The 13740-nt window shown below is 49.8% G+C and overlaps 1 protein-coding gene across 7 annotated transcripts in view; it reads left to right on the top strand.

Annotated features, from left to right (window-relative positions):
* Positions 1-13730, top strand: part of LOC102215717 (disks large homolog 1-like) — a 93688-nt gene extending 79958 nt beyond the window's left edge. For 2 of the 7 annotated variants that reach the window (XM_005751354.1, XM_013915464.1), the window contains 15 exons: positions 323-418; positions 1055-1108; positions 1815-1865; positions 2828-2952; positions 3641-3810; positions 4280-4416; positions 5422-5566; positions 7166-7295; positions 7502-7658; positions 7880-7982; positions 8371-8485; positions 8567-8743; positions 9149-9215; positions 11810-11843; positions 13504-13730. In XM_005751354.1, coding sequence (XP_005751411.1) covers positions 323-418; positions 1055-1108; positions 1815-1865; positions 2828-2952; positions 3641-3810; positions 4280-4416; positions 5422-5566; positions 7166-7295; positions 7502-7658; positions 7880-7982; positions 8371-8485; positions 8567-8743; positions 9149-9215; positions 11810-11843; positions 13504-13580 — 1638 coding nt within the window. In that variant the 3' untranslated portion in view covers positions 13581-13730. Of the gene's footprint in view, positions 1-322; positions 419-1054; positions 1109-1814; positions 1866-2827; positions 2953-3640; positions 3811-4279; positions 4417-5421; positions 5567-7165; positions 7296-7501; positions 7659-7879; positions 7983-8370; positions 8486-8566; positions 8744-9148; positions 9216-11415 lie in introns of all 7 variants that reach the window. The other 5 variants (XM_013915465.1, XM_013915463.1, XM_013915466.1 and 2 more) reach the window with 4 other exon arrangements.
* The last annotated feature ends 10 nt before the right edge of the window (positions 13731-13740 follow it).

Here is a 13740-nt window from a genome sequence, read left to right as displayed (position 1 = left end):
CACACACACACACACACACACACACACACACACACACACACACACACACGAGATGGCTTTAATCCTCAGAACAGCAGATGGGCGAGTTTGCCACATCAGGATCGTCAGGTGTCACTCACACAGTGACCTCCTGTGATTGGCCGACCTCTCTGACACTTGGCGGTCCTTCTCTGTCAAACTCCTCCCATCTGGCACCTCGGCTCGACCTAAACGAACGCCCCCTATCAGTCAGCATGCACATACACATATACATCCTCTCCTCCTCCTTCACCGGCTGTTCATCTGTGTCTAACCTTTGACCCCTCACCATGCTATTGTTCAGCAGGCCGAGGCCGCCCCGCCTTCCTCACCCATAATCCCCGTGATCCCAATCTTGCCAATCCCAGCCGAGACCACCGCCATCCCTCCAACGTCACAGGTCTCCTTTTTTTGTTCCTTTTTGACTTTCCTCCTCTCCTTCTTCTCTGCTCGATCCCTCCATCCTTCCCTCCTTCCATCCTCACTTCTCTCCTCGCTCATTTGGCTCTGCGGCTTTCTGTCGAGTTCGGTTTTCAGTGTCGGCCGTCCAGCTGTGGCGCTGATGAAGTGAGCAGATTAGAGATAGAAACAGCGGGAGGAATGCCACGCTCCCCCCGTTTGACTTTTCAGAGCCCATCTGGCTCCTCCCGGGCGAGCGAGCGAGAGTCAGAGTAGACGAGGAAGACGAGGTGAAGGAGCAGCTTCTCCCCTCCTGCACGACTGGATTTGATTGATTTTCTTGATTTGTTTCTTCATTTAAGGCTTCATGCTTCAGAACTGCATCTTCTGCAGCGTGAAGCGCCACCATGTACGTACCGCTCGTGCTCGCTAATCTGTGCTCAAATCCTCGGGCTTCCCGTTTTAGCATCATGAGGAGAGTTAGTCTTTTAGCAGCTGCGCGGCGGCCGACCCGGGCGCAGCGTGGGGTGTGATCGGAGGGGTGGAGGTTCAGGGGGGTTTCTTTATTGTGAGGGTGTTTGTAGGGTGGAGATGTTTTTCCTCTGTGATGTTCTGACGTGTCTCCTCGTCTCTGCAGGCCAATCCTCCGCCTGTGGTGGTCAACGCAGACAGCCTGGACACACCTCCATACGTGAGTGCTGCTCATTTCTGAATGGCTGCATGAGTGATGGATAGATTGGAAGATGATGACAGATGCATGAAGGCATGATACCTGTGTTGATGATTTTATGGATAAAGATGGAGTCATGGGTGGGTGGGTAGATCCACAGACAATGGCTAGGATGCAGGACTCTGTGGATCTGCAGATGTTTGGTAACTCCATCTTCACCGTCGGGCCAGCTGGAGCCTCACCTGCCTAGCACTGGACCCGTCTTTATTAAATTGATGTTTGCCTCCCGTGGACTCCGGCCGCTGTCAGCACGGCGTCGCTTCAGTTTCACCTGACGGGGAGAAATATTTGAAGAAGCATCTGCTTCGCTCTCCTCTCCCCACATCAGTTCAGAGTTCAGTGCTGCAGCACGCTTCTGTTAATTGGACGGTTTAAAGGAAATGTGTTAGATCAGAGTCGGTGAGTGGAGCCTGCAGGAGCTGTGGCAGACGGCTGCATCGCACGAACCTTGAACTTCAGGCTTAAGAGGAGGAAATAAAAACTCTTCAGTTCTCCGAGGTTAGACGTGAGCCTGAGGAGCAGGAGGAGGCTCAGTTGAACCCTGGACTCAGTGAAGTGTTTCTAATGAAGTACAGTAGAGTCTGTGTTCTACTAACGTGTTTGCTTCCTATAAACTGCTGCTGGGAGGAGCCGACAGGTGAGCTGATACCTGTGTGTGTGTTTGCAGGTGAACGGGACGGAGGCTGATTATGAGTACGAGGAGATCACGCTGGAGCGGGTAAGCTGCCTTTACTGTTTACTTCCCTGTGAGTGACGGCCGTGCTGCTCGCCGCGAGAGCCGCCGTAACTCCGTCGCGTCTTTACGAGCCACATAAACGAGCCGCGGTCTATGACTCGCAGGACGGGCGACCCGCCGTCTGATGCTCTCTGTTTGACTTTGAGGCACTGCTTTCATGGACCTCCGCTGCCTGCACCAAACCTCCCGACCGTCTGAGATTTCGGGGGAAACGAGGACGTAACGAATGAACCAGATTCTGTTAAACAAAGCAAAAGTTTCTGATCCTCTCACACAAACAGTTTCTCTTTAATCAGCTCTGTTTTAATCCTCCTCGCTGCCTCTGGTATTATCCTCCACATTGTTACCGTCTTCCTCCTTTTGTTCTTGTCCTAATTTTGCTCCTTTAAGTGCAAATTATTAGCACAGCTTTAAAAAAGTCTCACAGGTCTGCCTGTCGTTCTGTCTGCGGTCTAACCGGCCTCGTGTTGTTTTTATCATCACAACCAAAATGTTTCCACACATGACACAAACTGAATCTGATGCCCGTCCACAGCAGTGGACACGCCGGACGCCCACCGCGGCAGGAACCAGCCATTCTACACAATAACTGCACATTTATAAAAATTTCAGTGCAGAACGGCATGCTGGGTAATTACAGCAGTGTATTTGAACCAGTGAAGGTAAAAACAATGTTTAACAGCGCCTCGGAGCCGCTGCACGCTCTCGGGTTCTGGATGTTTGCTGACGTTATCTGATTGGTGCAAACTCGTGCCGGGGGATTCGCGTAGCGGTACCTGCAGACGTGTTCATGCTTCGTTGTTCCAGCTGTCACTTCTGCTCCTCTTGGCTGCGGTTCGAGGTTTTCCAACACGGCGTCAAACTTCTGGCAGGAAGTGTGAATCCTGAGCATGCTCACAGACTCGGATCGTTATCATTAATACTGTGATCACTGTGGTTTCCAGGGAAACTCGGGGCTGGGCTTCAGCATCGCAGGCGGCACCGACAACCCTCACATCGGTGAAGACCCCAGCATCTTCATCACCAAGGTGATCCCCGGAGGAGCGGCGGCGCAGGATGGACGGCTCAGGTGAGGCAGCAGGAAACTGTTGGTTGGTGAAGGAGGTGTGACTGATGTCTGAGCGGCTCCTTCTATTTTTGATCCCTCTGTCACCTCATTAGAGGAGGGCTCAGATTTTCTTTTAAACTGAAAACCAGCATCTCCTACAACACCCAGAATGCTTTGCAGCAGTTCCTTCCAGGCTGCTGCTTTACAGCGTAGCTGCTGTGGAGGACAGGCTGTTAAGCTGATCAGGGAGCAGTTAGTGGGGACGGAGGGAACAACGTGCGACTCACACAGGTTTCTAACACTAACCTTTCTAAGATCACAAACTTTATGAGCTTTCACTTTTTACCGGCTCAGCTTGAAGCTGGCCTGACGGATTCGGCCTCGTATAAAAACATGTAGAGAGAGAAGGACCTCTGTCCCTCGGTCTGCAGTCAGAGGTGGTGTCCTCACAGCCGGACCCCCGCTGTGCCCTGCGGCCTTTCATGGCTCATTCATAATGCAGAAAGTCTGTCACACCTGATCCAGGTGATGATGATGAGGACGAAGAGTACGGTCTCAGGTTTCCTTTAAACTGTTTGTAAGTTTGGATCCGTAGTTTGACTCTACTTCCTGCTTTAGCTCCAATAAATGAAAGAAAAGCTGTGACATCATCAGTTTCTATTGAAGCAGGTGACCTGACTGACAGCGCGGTGTTCACGCTCTGTTTCAGGGTCAATGACGTCATCCTGAGAGTCAACGAGGTGGATGTTCGGGACGTGACCCACAGCCGAGCCGTGGAGGCGCTGAAGGAGGCGGGATCTCTGGTCCGACTCTACGTCCGCAGGAGGAAACCCGTCTCGGAGAAAGTGATGGAGATCAAGCTGGTGAAAGGACCCAAAGGTAGCGTGAAGGCTTAAACTGTGCCTGCGCTCAGATCCGGCGCCCTGTCTGAGCGCAGGCTCATTATTAAACCTGTGAGTGTTCCTAATGTTTTGGCTCACGGCTGCAGCTCTGCGCAGATGGCGTGGATGTGTGTCGGCCGTGTTGCTGGATTGTCTCCGCTTGCTGAGGAGCTTTAGTGAAATCCCCGCGGGCCTCATGATTATTCAGACGAGGAGCCCGGCTCAAGAACAAAGCCTCGGTTTCCACGGAAACATCCTGAAATATGCTTCTGTGCATTTATGTGTCCTGATTCGTTCCCGTGTTAAACCAGCAGCGGCGCGTTTCGTGGGGTGGTTGTTATTTAAAGTTTGTCCCTGTGAAGGACGCTCAGGCGTCGGAGCTAGACTCCAGAGTTTGAGGGTTTTTACCCAGAATGCTTTTCCCGTCTGATCACCCTGCACCCTCCTTCTGGTTCTTTGTGTTGCAGGTCTCGGCTTCAGTATAGCGGGCGGCGTGGGGAACCAGCACATCCCCGGCGACAACAGTATCTACGTCACCAAGATCATCGAAGGCGGAGCGGCTCATAAAGACGGGCGGCTGCAGATTGGAGACAAACTGCTGGCTGTAAGGATCAAACACGAGAAATCACATCAGACGAATAATTTATTTACACCACAGCTACAAACTAAAAGAGTAAACACGAGAAAGTCAAACAGAGTTACAAACATTCAGTGCAATAAAATAATTAAGAAAAGCTCTGATGAGATTATTTATGAGACCTACTAAAGACTCAAATTTGAAACCAGTAAAATTAGAAATAATAATTAAGACAAGCTTAAACTTATGACATGAAGTAACTGCAGGAAAGAAATAATAGAAGTAAAGACGACTAAAAGTAGAAAAATATAAATAAAAAACAAAAATAGACCCGTAAAAAAAATCAATAGACACACAAGACAGAATACTATATTTGAAAAAAGAAGCACAATTAGAAATTAATTAAAATAACAATAAAAACAGAAAATGGGCAGATTAAAGGAAAGAGCTGGAAGTTAACATAAAATAAATAATAAATAAAATATTTTAAAAAAATTCAATTAAAACCTTTTAAATAATCAATAAACCAAAAAGAACTGTTAATGTTAATTAAAACCAATAAAGCCTGATTTAAATAATAAAAATAAAACAAACAAATTACATTATTTTAAAAAAGGAAAAAAATGAGACTAATAAAAGTTAAATATAATAAAAGCAGGTTAAAGGTCAGCGAGTTAATAAAATAAATTAAAATAAAGTAAAATATTTCTGATAAACAACCAACACGTGTATAAATAGTAGAAACAGGTTTCAGTGCTAAAGAACAAATGAAGTTTTAGATCTGCAGTAAAAACAGGAAGTTGCTGAGTAGACGGTGAAGAACGAGCACCATGAATATTTCTGAGGTTTTAACAATAAGATAAAGTTTCACCCTTATAACATTTTATAATTATAAACGTATAAAATGTTTTATTAAGGGAAGACGCGCTGAATCTGCGGTGCAGGCGCTACTACCAACTACCAAACAGCAGACCTTCAGAATAAAAGCACAGGCGTGTCTGACCGCTCCTCTCTTGGTGTGTCCGCGTTCAGGTGAACAGCTCCTGCCTGGAGGAGGTGAGCCACGAACACGCCGTCACTGCCTTGAAAAACACTCCCGACGTGGTCTACTTGAAAGTGGCTAAACCCAACAGTGTCTTCATGAACGACAGCTTCGCTCCGCCCGACCTCACCAACTGTGAGTGCAAACACACACACCTGTGACCTCACCACTAAAGTTTGCTTCTGTGTTTGCAGCTGAAGAGAGAAACGTTTTGATGCTGCGATCGCGTTTCAGTTTGTTCTGGATTCAGGCTTCCAGAAACAGTTGGAAAACCCATAGTTGAAAACTTCCCTGGACTTTTTATCCTGAATTGTTTTCCGTTTTAAGATCTTCCAGATAAATGAGGTCTCGCATAAATCAGCTGACCTGGTTTTGAGTTAAAGGTTTCCCTGTGTGAGTGTCGGTTTTCTGGAGCTGAAGGCTTGTTGGTTTGTCTTGAACGCTGCGGTGGATTTTTGCTCTGACATCGAGCAGATTAGAAGGTCCCGGCTCATGTGGTCAGGATGACATCCGACCCTGAGCCGGTGTGGACCGCCGCAGTCTCTGATGATCAAGTGGGGCGGGGATTCGTCAAACGACACGCCTCAAAGTGCAGACGAGGCCGGTTCCTTTAAAACATTTCTCTCTGAACCGGCAGCTTTAGCAGGGATGAAGACGGCCCAGCTCTGAACCTTGTTTTTAGATCTCTCACTTCGCTGCAAATTACAGGAAGCGCTCTGAAACTGTAATACTGCAGGACAAACCTGCATCCCGGAGGCTCGCAGCTGGCACCGAGCTGTTGAGGAGATGCCAAAGAAGGAAACACCCCTCAGAGATGCTGCGCGTCAGGCTCCTCGGCTATAGAGACCGAGGAGCTCCAAGCAGCTGTGGAGGATCCGGAGCCGAGGAGAGACTGATGGGAACGCACAGGAAGACACGGAGGCTGCAGGAAGTGTTGCACGTTATAATCTGAGTAATCATCATGAGTTGACATCCTTAAATCTAACACAGACTCTGAGCCGAGCAGGCTGGTGCTGGTTTGAAGCCAAACGAGGAACGAGCACAAAATATCCGATCCCGAGTCGCGGAAGAACGATGTTTGGCAGCTCGGCTCTCACAAACGCCACCAGGTGCCTCAACTCATCCATGTGAAACACAGACTCCCTAAAACCGAGTGCTGACAGCTATGATTATATCTGAAGTTTGGGCCACAGTCGATCAGCTGTTCAGCTTCTGAGTTTGTGTCTAAACCGAGTCGTGGACCAACGACGCCCTTCGTCTCCTGCAGTGGCAGTAAAACCATCGCTCTGTTAATTATGCAGGGACGTTATTTGTTTAACCTCCTGAAGTCTCCGGGGGAGTGTCCTGTTCGTGGAGAGAACAGTTTCCGATCAGACGAACATCAAACTTTCAAATGTTTTTAAAAATGGAGACGAATGGAAACTATTTTCAGGTTTCATCCTCTCGGTGCTGCTGTCACAGATCATAATAAACTGACTGCGTGTTCGTCGTCTCTGTCATCGCTCTGATGCTGCGGTTACAGCTGATCCTCAGCAGAAACGTGACAGGCTTGAGTTGGGAGGTGGTTGTTTCTCGCTCACCGGTGTCGTTTACGACCCCCCTCGACGGCTGCCGGCCTCGGCCAATCAGGTGGTTACAGGAGCCGGACAGGCGAGCAGATGCAGCAGCTCAGCGTCAGACACACAGCGGCTGTGATCAGACTGGTTTTAATGGTCTTCTCTCTTTCTCTTCCAGCGTACTCCCAGCGCATGGAGAACCATATCAGCCCCCCCAACTTCCTGGGTCAGCCCGTCCCTCCGCCAGCATCCTCGGGGCGTTACTCCCCGACCCCGAAGAGCACGCTGGGAGACGACGACGTCACCCGGTGAGAACAGAAACGCTGCACGCGCACGCCTGCACTGAAACGTTTCAGTGTTTTTGTAGCTGAACCACAGCTGCTGCGCCCTCTGCTGGTGCACACCTGCAGTTACACCCTCCACCCTCCCGTCATAACACACACCTGCAGAGTCTGAGGGGGACCCTGCTCACATGACTTCAGATGATTGACGGCTGCAGTGTTTTTTCCTGCAGGGAGCCGAGGAAGGTGGTGCTTCACAGAGGAGCGACGGGACTAGGCTTCAACATCGTGGGCGGGGAGGACGGCGAGGGGATCTTCATCTCCTTCATCCTCGCCGGAGGACCTGCTGACCTCAGCGGAGAGCTGAGGAAAGGAGACCGACTCGTCTCCGTACGTAACAACGCGTTAAACTCTGAGATCAACAACTTAAACCAGAGTGTCTGTCTGAGTCAGTGATGAGTCGCTGCCGGTCGCTCGCCACACGCAGGCAAACACGCTGTTGACTTTCAAATTAAAAGCTGCACCTTTAGAGAAGTGCTGGATCAGACTGAGCCGCTCGTTTCCTCGATTGAGTCGTTGTTCCGCGTCTGACATTGTTTTTGTGTTTTCAGGTGAACGGCGTGGACCTCCGTAACGCCACCCACGAACAGGCGGCCGCCGCCCTGAAGAACGCCGGGCAGACAGTGACCATCGTCGCCCACTACAGACCAGAAGGTGGGACAGCAGCACGCACCTGCAGGATCACATGACTCCAGCAGCAGCTTAAATAAAAATAACTACATTTAAGTATATTTACAGTCGGGTGTGAGCAGGAAAGGGAACAAATCCTCTGCATTTAGCAGCTGGTATCAGAATATTTGGCCGTTTGATTATTTTCACTTTAAAATGATTGATTATTAATCCAGCTGTTCACAGATGTTTCAGCTCTGATCTCTGTGGGAAACTGAAACCAGCAGTCATCTCTGATTTTACCAGAGAAACAGTCCAGTTTAAAAAGTTTCAGATTCTGTTTGGCTTCATAAAAATCTTCTGTAGAGACTCTAACGTGTTTCTGTAATTTCCTGTGACCTCTGACCCCTGGGTGGCCTCTGTGTCCGCTCAGAGTACAGCCGGTTTGAGGCAAAGATCCACGACCTGAGGGAGCAGATGATGAACAGCAGCATCAGCTCGGGCTCTGGGTCTCTGCGGACGAGTCAGAAGAGGTCGTTGTACGTCAGGTAGGCCTAAAGCGTGGAAGGCGCTCGCGTGCTGACGTCCTGTGTTGTTTTTAATCGGTTTGTTTGTCGTTCGTGTTTTAGAGCTCTGTTCGACTACGATAAGACGAGAGACTCCGGTCTGCCGAGTCAGGGCCTGAACTTTAAGTTCGGAGACATCCTTCACGTGGTGAACGCCTCCGACGACGAGTGGTGGCAGGCGAGGCAGCTGACGGCACAGGGAGAGGTGGAGGAGGTGGGGGTCATCCCCAGCAAGAGACGGTCAGTCCCAGTTACATCTGCTCCACCAATCAGGATTCAGAGCTCGGCTCACAGCTCGAGAGGACGTTTGGCTGGAGTTTGTAACTTTATTTAAACAAACATCCGGGTCGCACCTGTACAGGTGTCACTGCGACGAACGAGAGCTTCACAGTGACGCTCTGAACATTTACCAGGTGACCTCCGAGGGTAGAGGCAGAGTTAGACTGTAAGGTCAGGATGTCGTCAGAGACTCGAAAAGCAAAACCTTCCAGTTTCTGGAGGAACGCTCGCGGAGTGGCGGCAAGCTGCCGACTCACTCGATTTGCCCTCGAGCTCTGAGGCGGAGCTCATTCCGAGTATCTGACAGATTCATGCATAAAGTCTGGTTCCCTTGTGATCTCTGCTGACCTTTGACCTTTCCCACAGGGTGGAGAAGAAGGAGAGGGCGAGGTTAAAGACGGTGAAGTTTAACGCCAAGTCTCGGGACAGAGGGGTGAGTGACGGCGTAGACGGTCCCTGGAGTCAGAAACGTGTTTTAGTTCCAGTAACGCGACTTTATTTACACACAAAGACGTTTTTCTGTTCTTTGTATTTAAGCTGTAAAACATTTTTTATTGCTTTTATTGTCTGTTTGATTTCTGCGTCTTTTAAAGATGCTCAGTTTTCCAGACTCGACCTGATAGAACGAGTCGGACTTGTTTAGACTTCAGTGACTCGTCCCATCTGATGCTCTCAGGATCAGCCGACTTTATTTTCCCCGCAGTGACGTGTAGCGTGCAGGTTAGTGAAGCCATGCGCGGTGTTACCTTCGTACAGGCGGTTGAAGTGCACGCGTGTTTGGGCCGTTGTGACAGACTTCAGTCTGTTAGCTAACGACTCGGTTTTAGGGTTTTCATCAGTTACCGGACGTTACTGGATAAGTCCGTCTGCGCCGCCCGCCTTTTTTGAAACCCGGCAGTGAGGGAAATGGCTGCCCGCGGCGCCCGCCACCTCGAGTGTGACGGGTGCTTGTTTTTCTGACCTTCCCCGAGCGTCGGTGTGTCGCACTTTAAACTGCACCAGATTCATTCGTGTGAAGGTGAAACGTGTTTGAATAAAGTCGGCTGATTCTGAGCTGGTTGATGACACGTTTCAGGTGTTTGACGCCAGCTGTGTGCATCATGTGACCTCTGTGTGTTTGCGCCAACGCCACCTGATCTCCACCTACTAATGAGTGTTTGACTAATGTTGAAGCAGCCGGCCGTTTAACAGCATGACGATCTCTGAGGCGTTTCTTCTTCTTCACCAAATCGCAGCAGCGCCTCCCCCTCCCTCCCCCGCCACCTTTAAACCGTGTGCCGCTTTAATACGTGTCGCCACGGCGTTGCTCGCCAGCCGCCACGCTAACACGGCAGACTGAGGGCGGGGAGGCAAACCGTAGAACATGCATGGTGCCCGCGGTCTGCTCCCCGCCTCTTCGCGAAACGCTTGACATTGACGTCTGCTGCTCTCAAACCTTCCTCCTCCTCCTCCTCCTCCTCCTCCTCCTCCTCACCACTCACCCTCCTCACCCTGTTTTCCGTCTCCTGCTCTGTAACATCAAAGTGCAGCATGTGAGCTAATGATGTCACAGGTCCCGCCTCCTGCTGATGAACGACACGCAGCGGTTCAAATGTCTGCTTGTTCTTCTCGTTGAGCCATTAAACCCATTTATAGTTGAACTAATCAATAACTTGAACACAGACCTTTTTAGGCCCTTTCAGCTCCTGGTTTTGGTTTTGTGTCATCGCACAAGCTTGAATGAACCCACTGAGACCAAGCTGTTACCATAGTAACAGACGGTTAAAGGAAAAGGGACACGACTCTGTTCTGTGTTTGGCTTCTATACATAAATGTAGGTTTAGCGTTCGTAGCCTCAACTAATCAATATTTGCAGCCATGAGGTGGTGGAGACCAACAATGGAGCTGAAAGAAGGTGGATGCCGGACTCAGACTGCAGCTGCCGGCGCTTTTTAAATAAACCTAATATTTGTTGGTTGGTTGCCATGACATCAGCCGATATCGTTTTGTTATAGCCTCACATCTGGATGAGTTTATTTTAAATATCAGTGTTAACCCCACAGTAACCTTTACAGCCTGACTGGTGACGTCACGCTTTCATTTACACTTCAAGACAAACGAAATGCAAAAGCTTGAAGCTAAATTTAAGCTTCAGAAGTCCAAATGAAGAAACCACGTAAAGCTGAGAAGGCCTCTGAGCCCGACCCACGGGACGTTTGTAGCACCAGTGTTTCCTCAGTGCTACACGAAGGAACATAAATGCTCTGTGGAACGACTTTTCCTGATGCACTTGAAGGCATCGCATCAGCACCATCTTCGAGCCGATTCGCCGAAATAACCAAACGGCTTCTCCCAGCTTGTCGCTGCTGTGTCTCTGCATGTCGTCAGCATGTTCACCTTCATCCTCCTCCTCCTCTCCGACCGACGCTGCCTTCACTGTCGGCGTGTGAAGCGGGGCGTCAGAGCAGGTTGCGTTCAGGGTCGGGGCCTCTGTGTCCGAGTGTTTCAGTTTAAACTTCGTGATTTTTGTGTTTAATGTTGAAACTGTGAGCCGGTCAGACGCAGACTCAGACACCCATCACACCCCCTCATCTCCCTCTCTTCCTCCTCTGTTTTTGTTTTACTCCATCACCCCTCCTCCTCCTCTTCCTCAGCAGTCTCTCAATGACAAGCGTAAAAAGAACCTCTTTTCCCGAAAGTTTCCGTTCTACAAGAGCAAAGAGGCGAGCGAGCAGGAGACCAGCGATGTCGACCGTAAGTACAAGCGCGGGGAGGCGGGCGGTCTGAAAGGAGGTTGGCCGGCGACAGGAAGAGAGATCAGGTGGCGACGGCGTGCTGAGCGCGCGCTGGTCGTCACCGCTGCAGGGCGTGGCCGCGCTCGTGCGATCTGATTAGAAGCCGTTTCTAAAACCTGAAACCAGAGCCAACATGGCCGCCCTGCAGCGGCGCCCCGGCGGCGTTCCCTCTGCTCTCTCAGTCTGTCGCTCTGTCAGTAACTGTGTCTGTGGTTGTTTTCCCTCCTTCCTTCACTCGGCTCTGCTGCTGCAGGACAACAGCGAGGACGTGCTGTCCAAAGGACACAGTAAGTCTCTCCCCAACACCCCCTCCCCCAAAACTCCCATCAGCCTCTTCGGTCTCCACCAGCGTCCTCCGGAGAGCTCCACTAAATAACCAGAGCGTACAGACGCCGCTCGCTCTACAAGCGAGTTTATGAGTTGTGAGCACGAGCATCCTTCCATCCTAAAACCTCTGGGGGCGGAGCTTTACGCCGCCCGATTTGTATTCGAGGTTTATTCTACTGGTTGTTTGTTTTGAATTAAAAGCAGCTTCGTGTTTTAGAGCAGACGACTTTATTTTGTTTGTTTTGTGAAGTAAAATCAGACGAAGCATCAACGACTCCTGATCAGCCTTTGATCAAAGTGATTATTCAGATTTTAAATGATGTTCATAAAACTGCATATGGGACCAAAACTATCAAATAAAACTCAGAAAACCACAAAAACCAGTCAAACACGTAACAGAGAACCAGCAGGTTCAAAGTTCCCGACTGACAGGAGCTCTGATCCGGATCAGTTTGTTATATTTCATCCAGAACATGAAGATAAAATCTCAGTTTTTCTTATGTCAGTGTGTCGAGTGTCAGTGAAGGCTGCTGTCGGCAGGCCCGGGTCAGCGCGTTTAGTTTTAATGCCGTAAAAGACGCTAAACTGAAGAGTCTGATGATGGTTCCTGGTGGAGTCTGAGACCCCTCCCCCTCCTCTTCCTCACCACAGACCCTCGTGGATCCTTCAGGCCGGCGCTCTTCACTCTGGCCACGAGTTTCCGCTCTTCATCTCTCACGAGACCTTTGTTTTTCTGTTTCATGGCAAACGTGTACAAGTTACAGGAAGCTCTAAAAGCTGAACACGGCGACCGACACGAGCAGATCTGAAGCCGAGCCGCTCGCTCAGTCATCGGGAAATAAACCCGCCCACAAACACGGCTGATCGATAAACCAGGGAACATTTTTAGTTTTGGTTAAATTACAGTTTAAAATGTGTGTATTCAGGTCTTGGTGGTGTTTCCAGATGTTTCCAGATGTTTGTCCAGCTGACGATCTAAAGAAAACGTTTAATATCCCAGAAAAAATCTGATTTTATTTTCTTATCTGAATATGATCATCAGCGAGCTGAAAACACAGACTGTATATAAAGGAAGGAAGCGTCTTAAAGCTGCGTTCTTTTTAATGGCCAGCAGGGGGCGATGCTGTCCTGGTGAGTTTGTGGTCTCAGTCTTTAGTTTTAAGTCTTACTGAGTTAAAAACGTGATATTTATTTAGTTAATTTTGGTCTAATTAAAATGTTTAAAAGGTGATGGAGGGGAAGTCGCTGCCCACTGAGTGCGCCGTGTCCCTCAGTTCCCTCCCTGGTTCAGCCTCAATCGCTCTGCTCGAAGCAAACGGATGATGTCACGGTGGCTGCTTCCATCGTTTATATACAGTCTGGTTTTATCCACATCGCCCAGTTTTCAGAGTCGAGTCTTTGAACGTGAAGCAGTTATATTTGGATCTGAGGTCAGGGAAGACTCCTGGAAGTTTGGGAAATGTTTGAAATGTGTCCATTATTGGGCTGAAAAGAGTCGGACGGTGTTTGTTGCTGTGATTGATCTGCCGCCTCGAGTCCCCCTGCGTGATCACGGCTCGGGGCAAAGCATTGTGGGACGGCGATGTGACCTGTCGTGTCCTGTTTGTGTTGTGATTCCAGAACACGTGACGTCTAACGCCAGCGATAGTGAGAGTAGCTACCGTAAGTGCCGCTCGATGACTCGCAGGAAACACTAACGATCGGCGCGACCTGTCACTGAACCCGCTAACTCCCTCACTGACGCCGTTAACAAGCACAGACTGCCGATTGGCCAGTAACAGCATGACCTCACACCCTCACAGTCTGCCCCTCCCCCCGCTGCTGCATGGACGCTGCCGCCTCGCAGAGAGCGACTCT

The sequence above is a fragment of the Pundamilia nyererei genome, unplaced genomic scaffold (assembly GCF_000239375.1).
Source record: "Pundamilia nyererei isolate P.nyererei 1_Seehausen unplaced genomic scaffold, PunNye1.0 scaffold00307, whole genome shotgun sequence".
Taxonomy (NCBI): domain Eukaryota; kingdom Metazoa; phylum Chordata; class Actinopteri; order Cichliformes; family Cichlidae; genus Pundamilia; species Pundamilia nyererei.
Note: the sequence above shows the minus strand (reverse complement) of the source record. Positions and strands in the feature narration are given on the sequence as shown.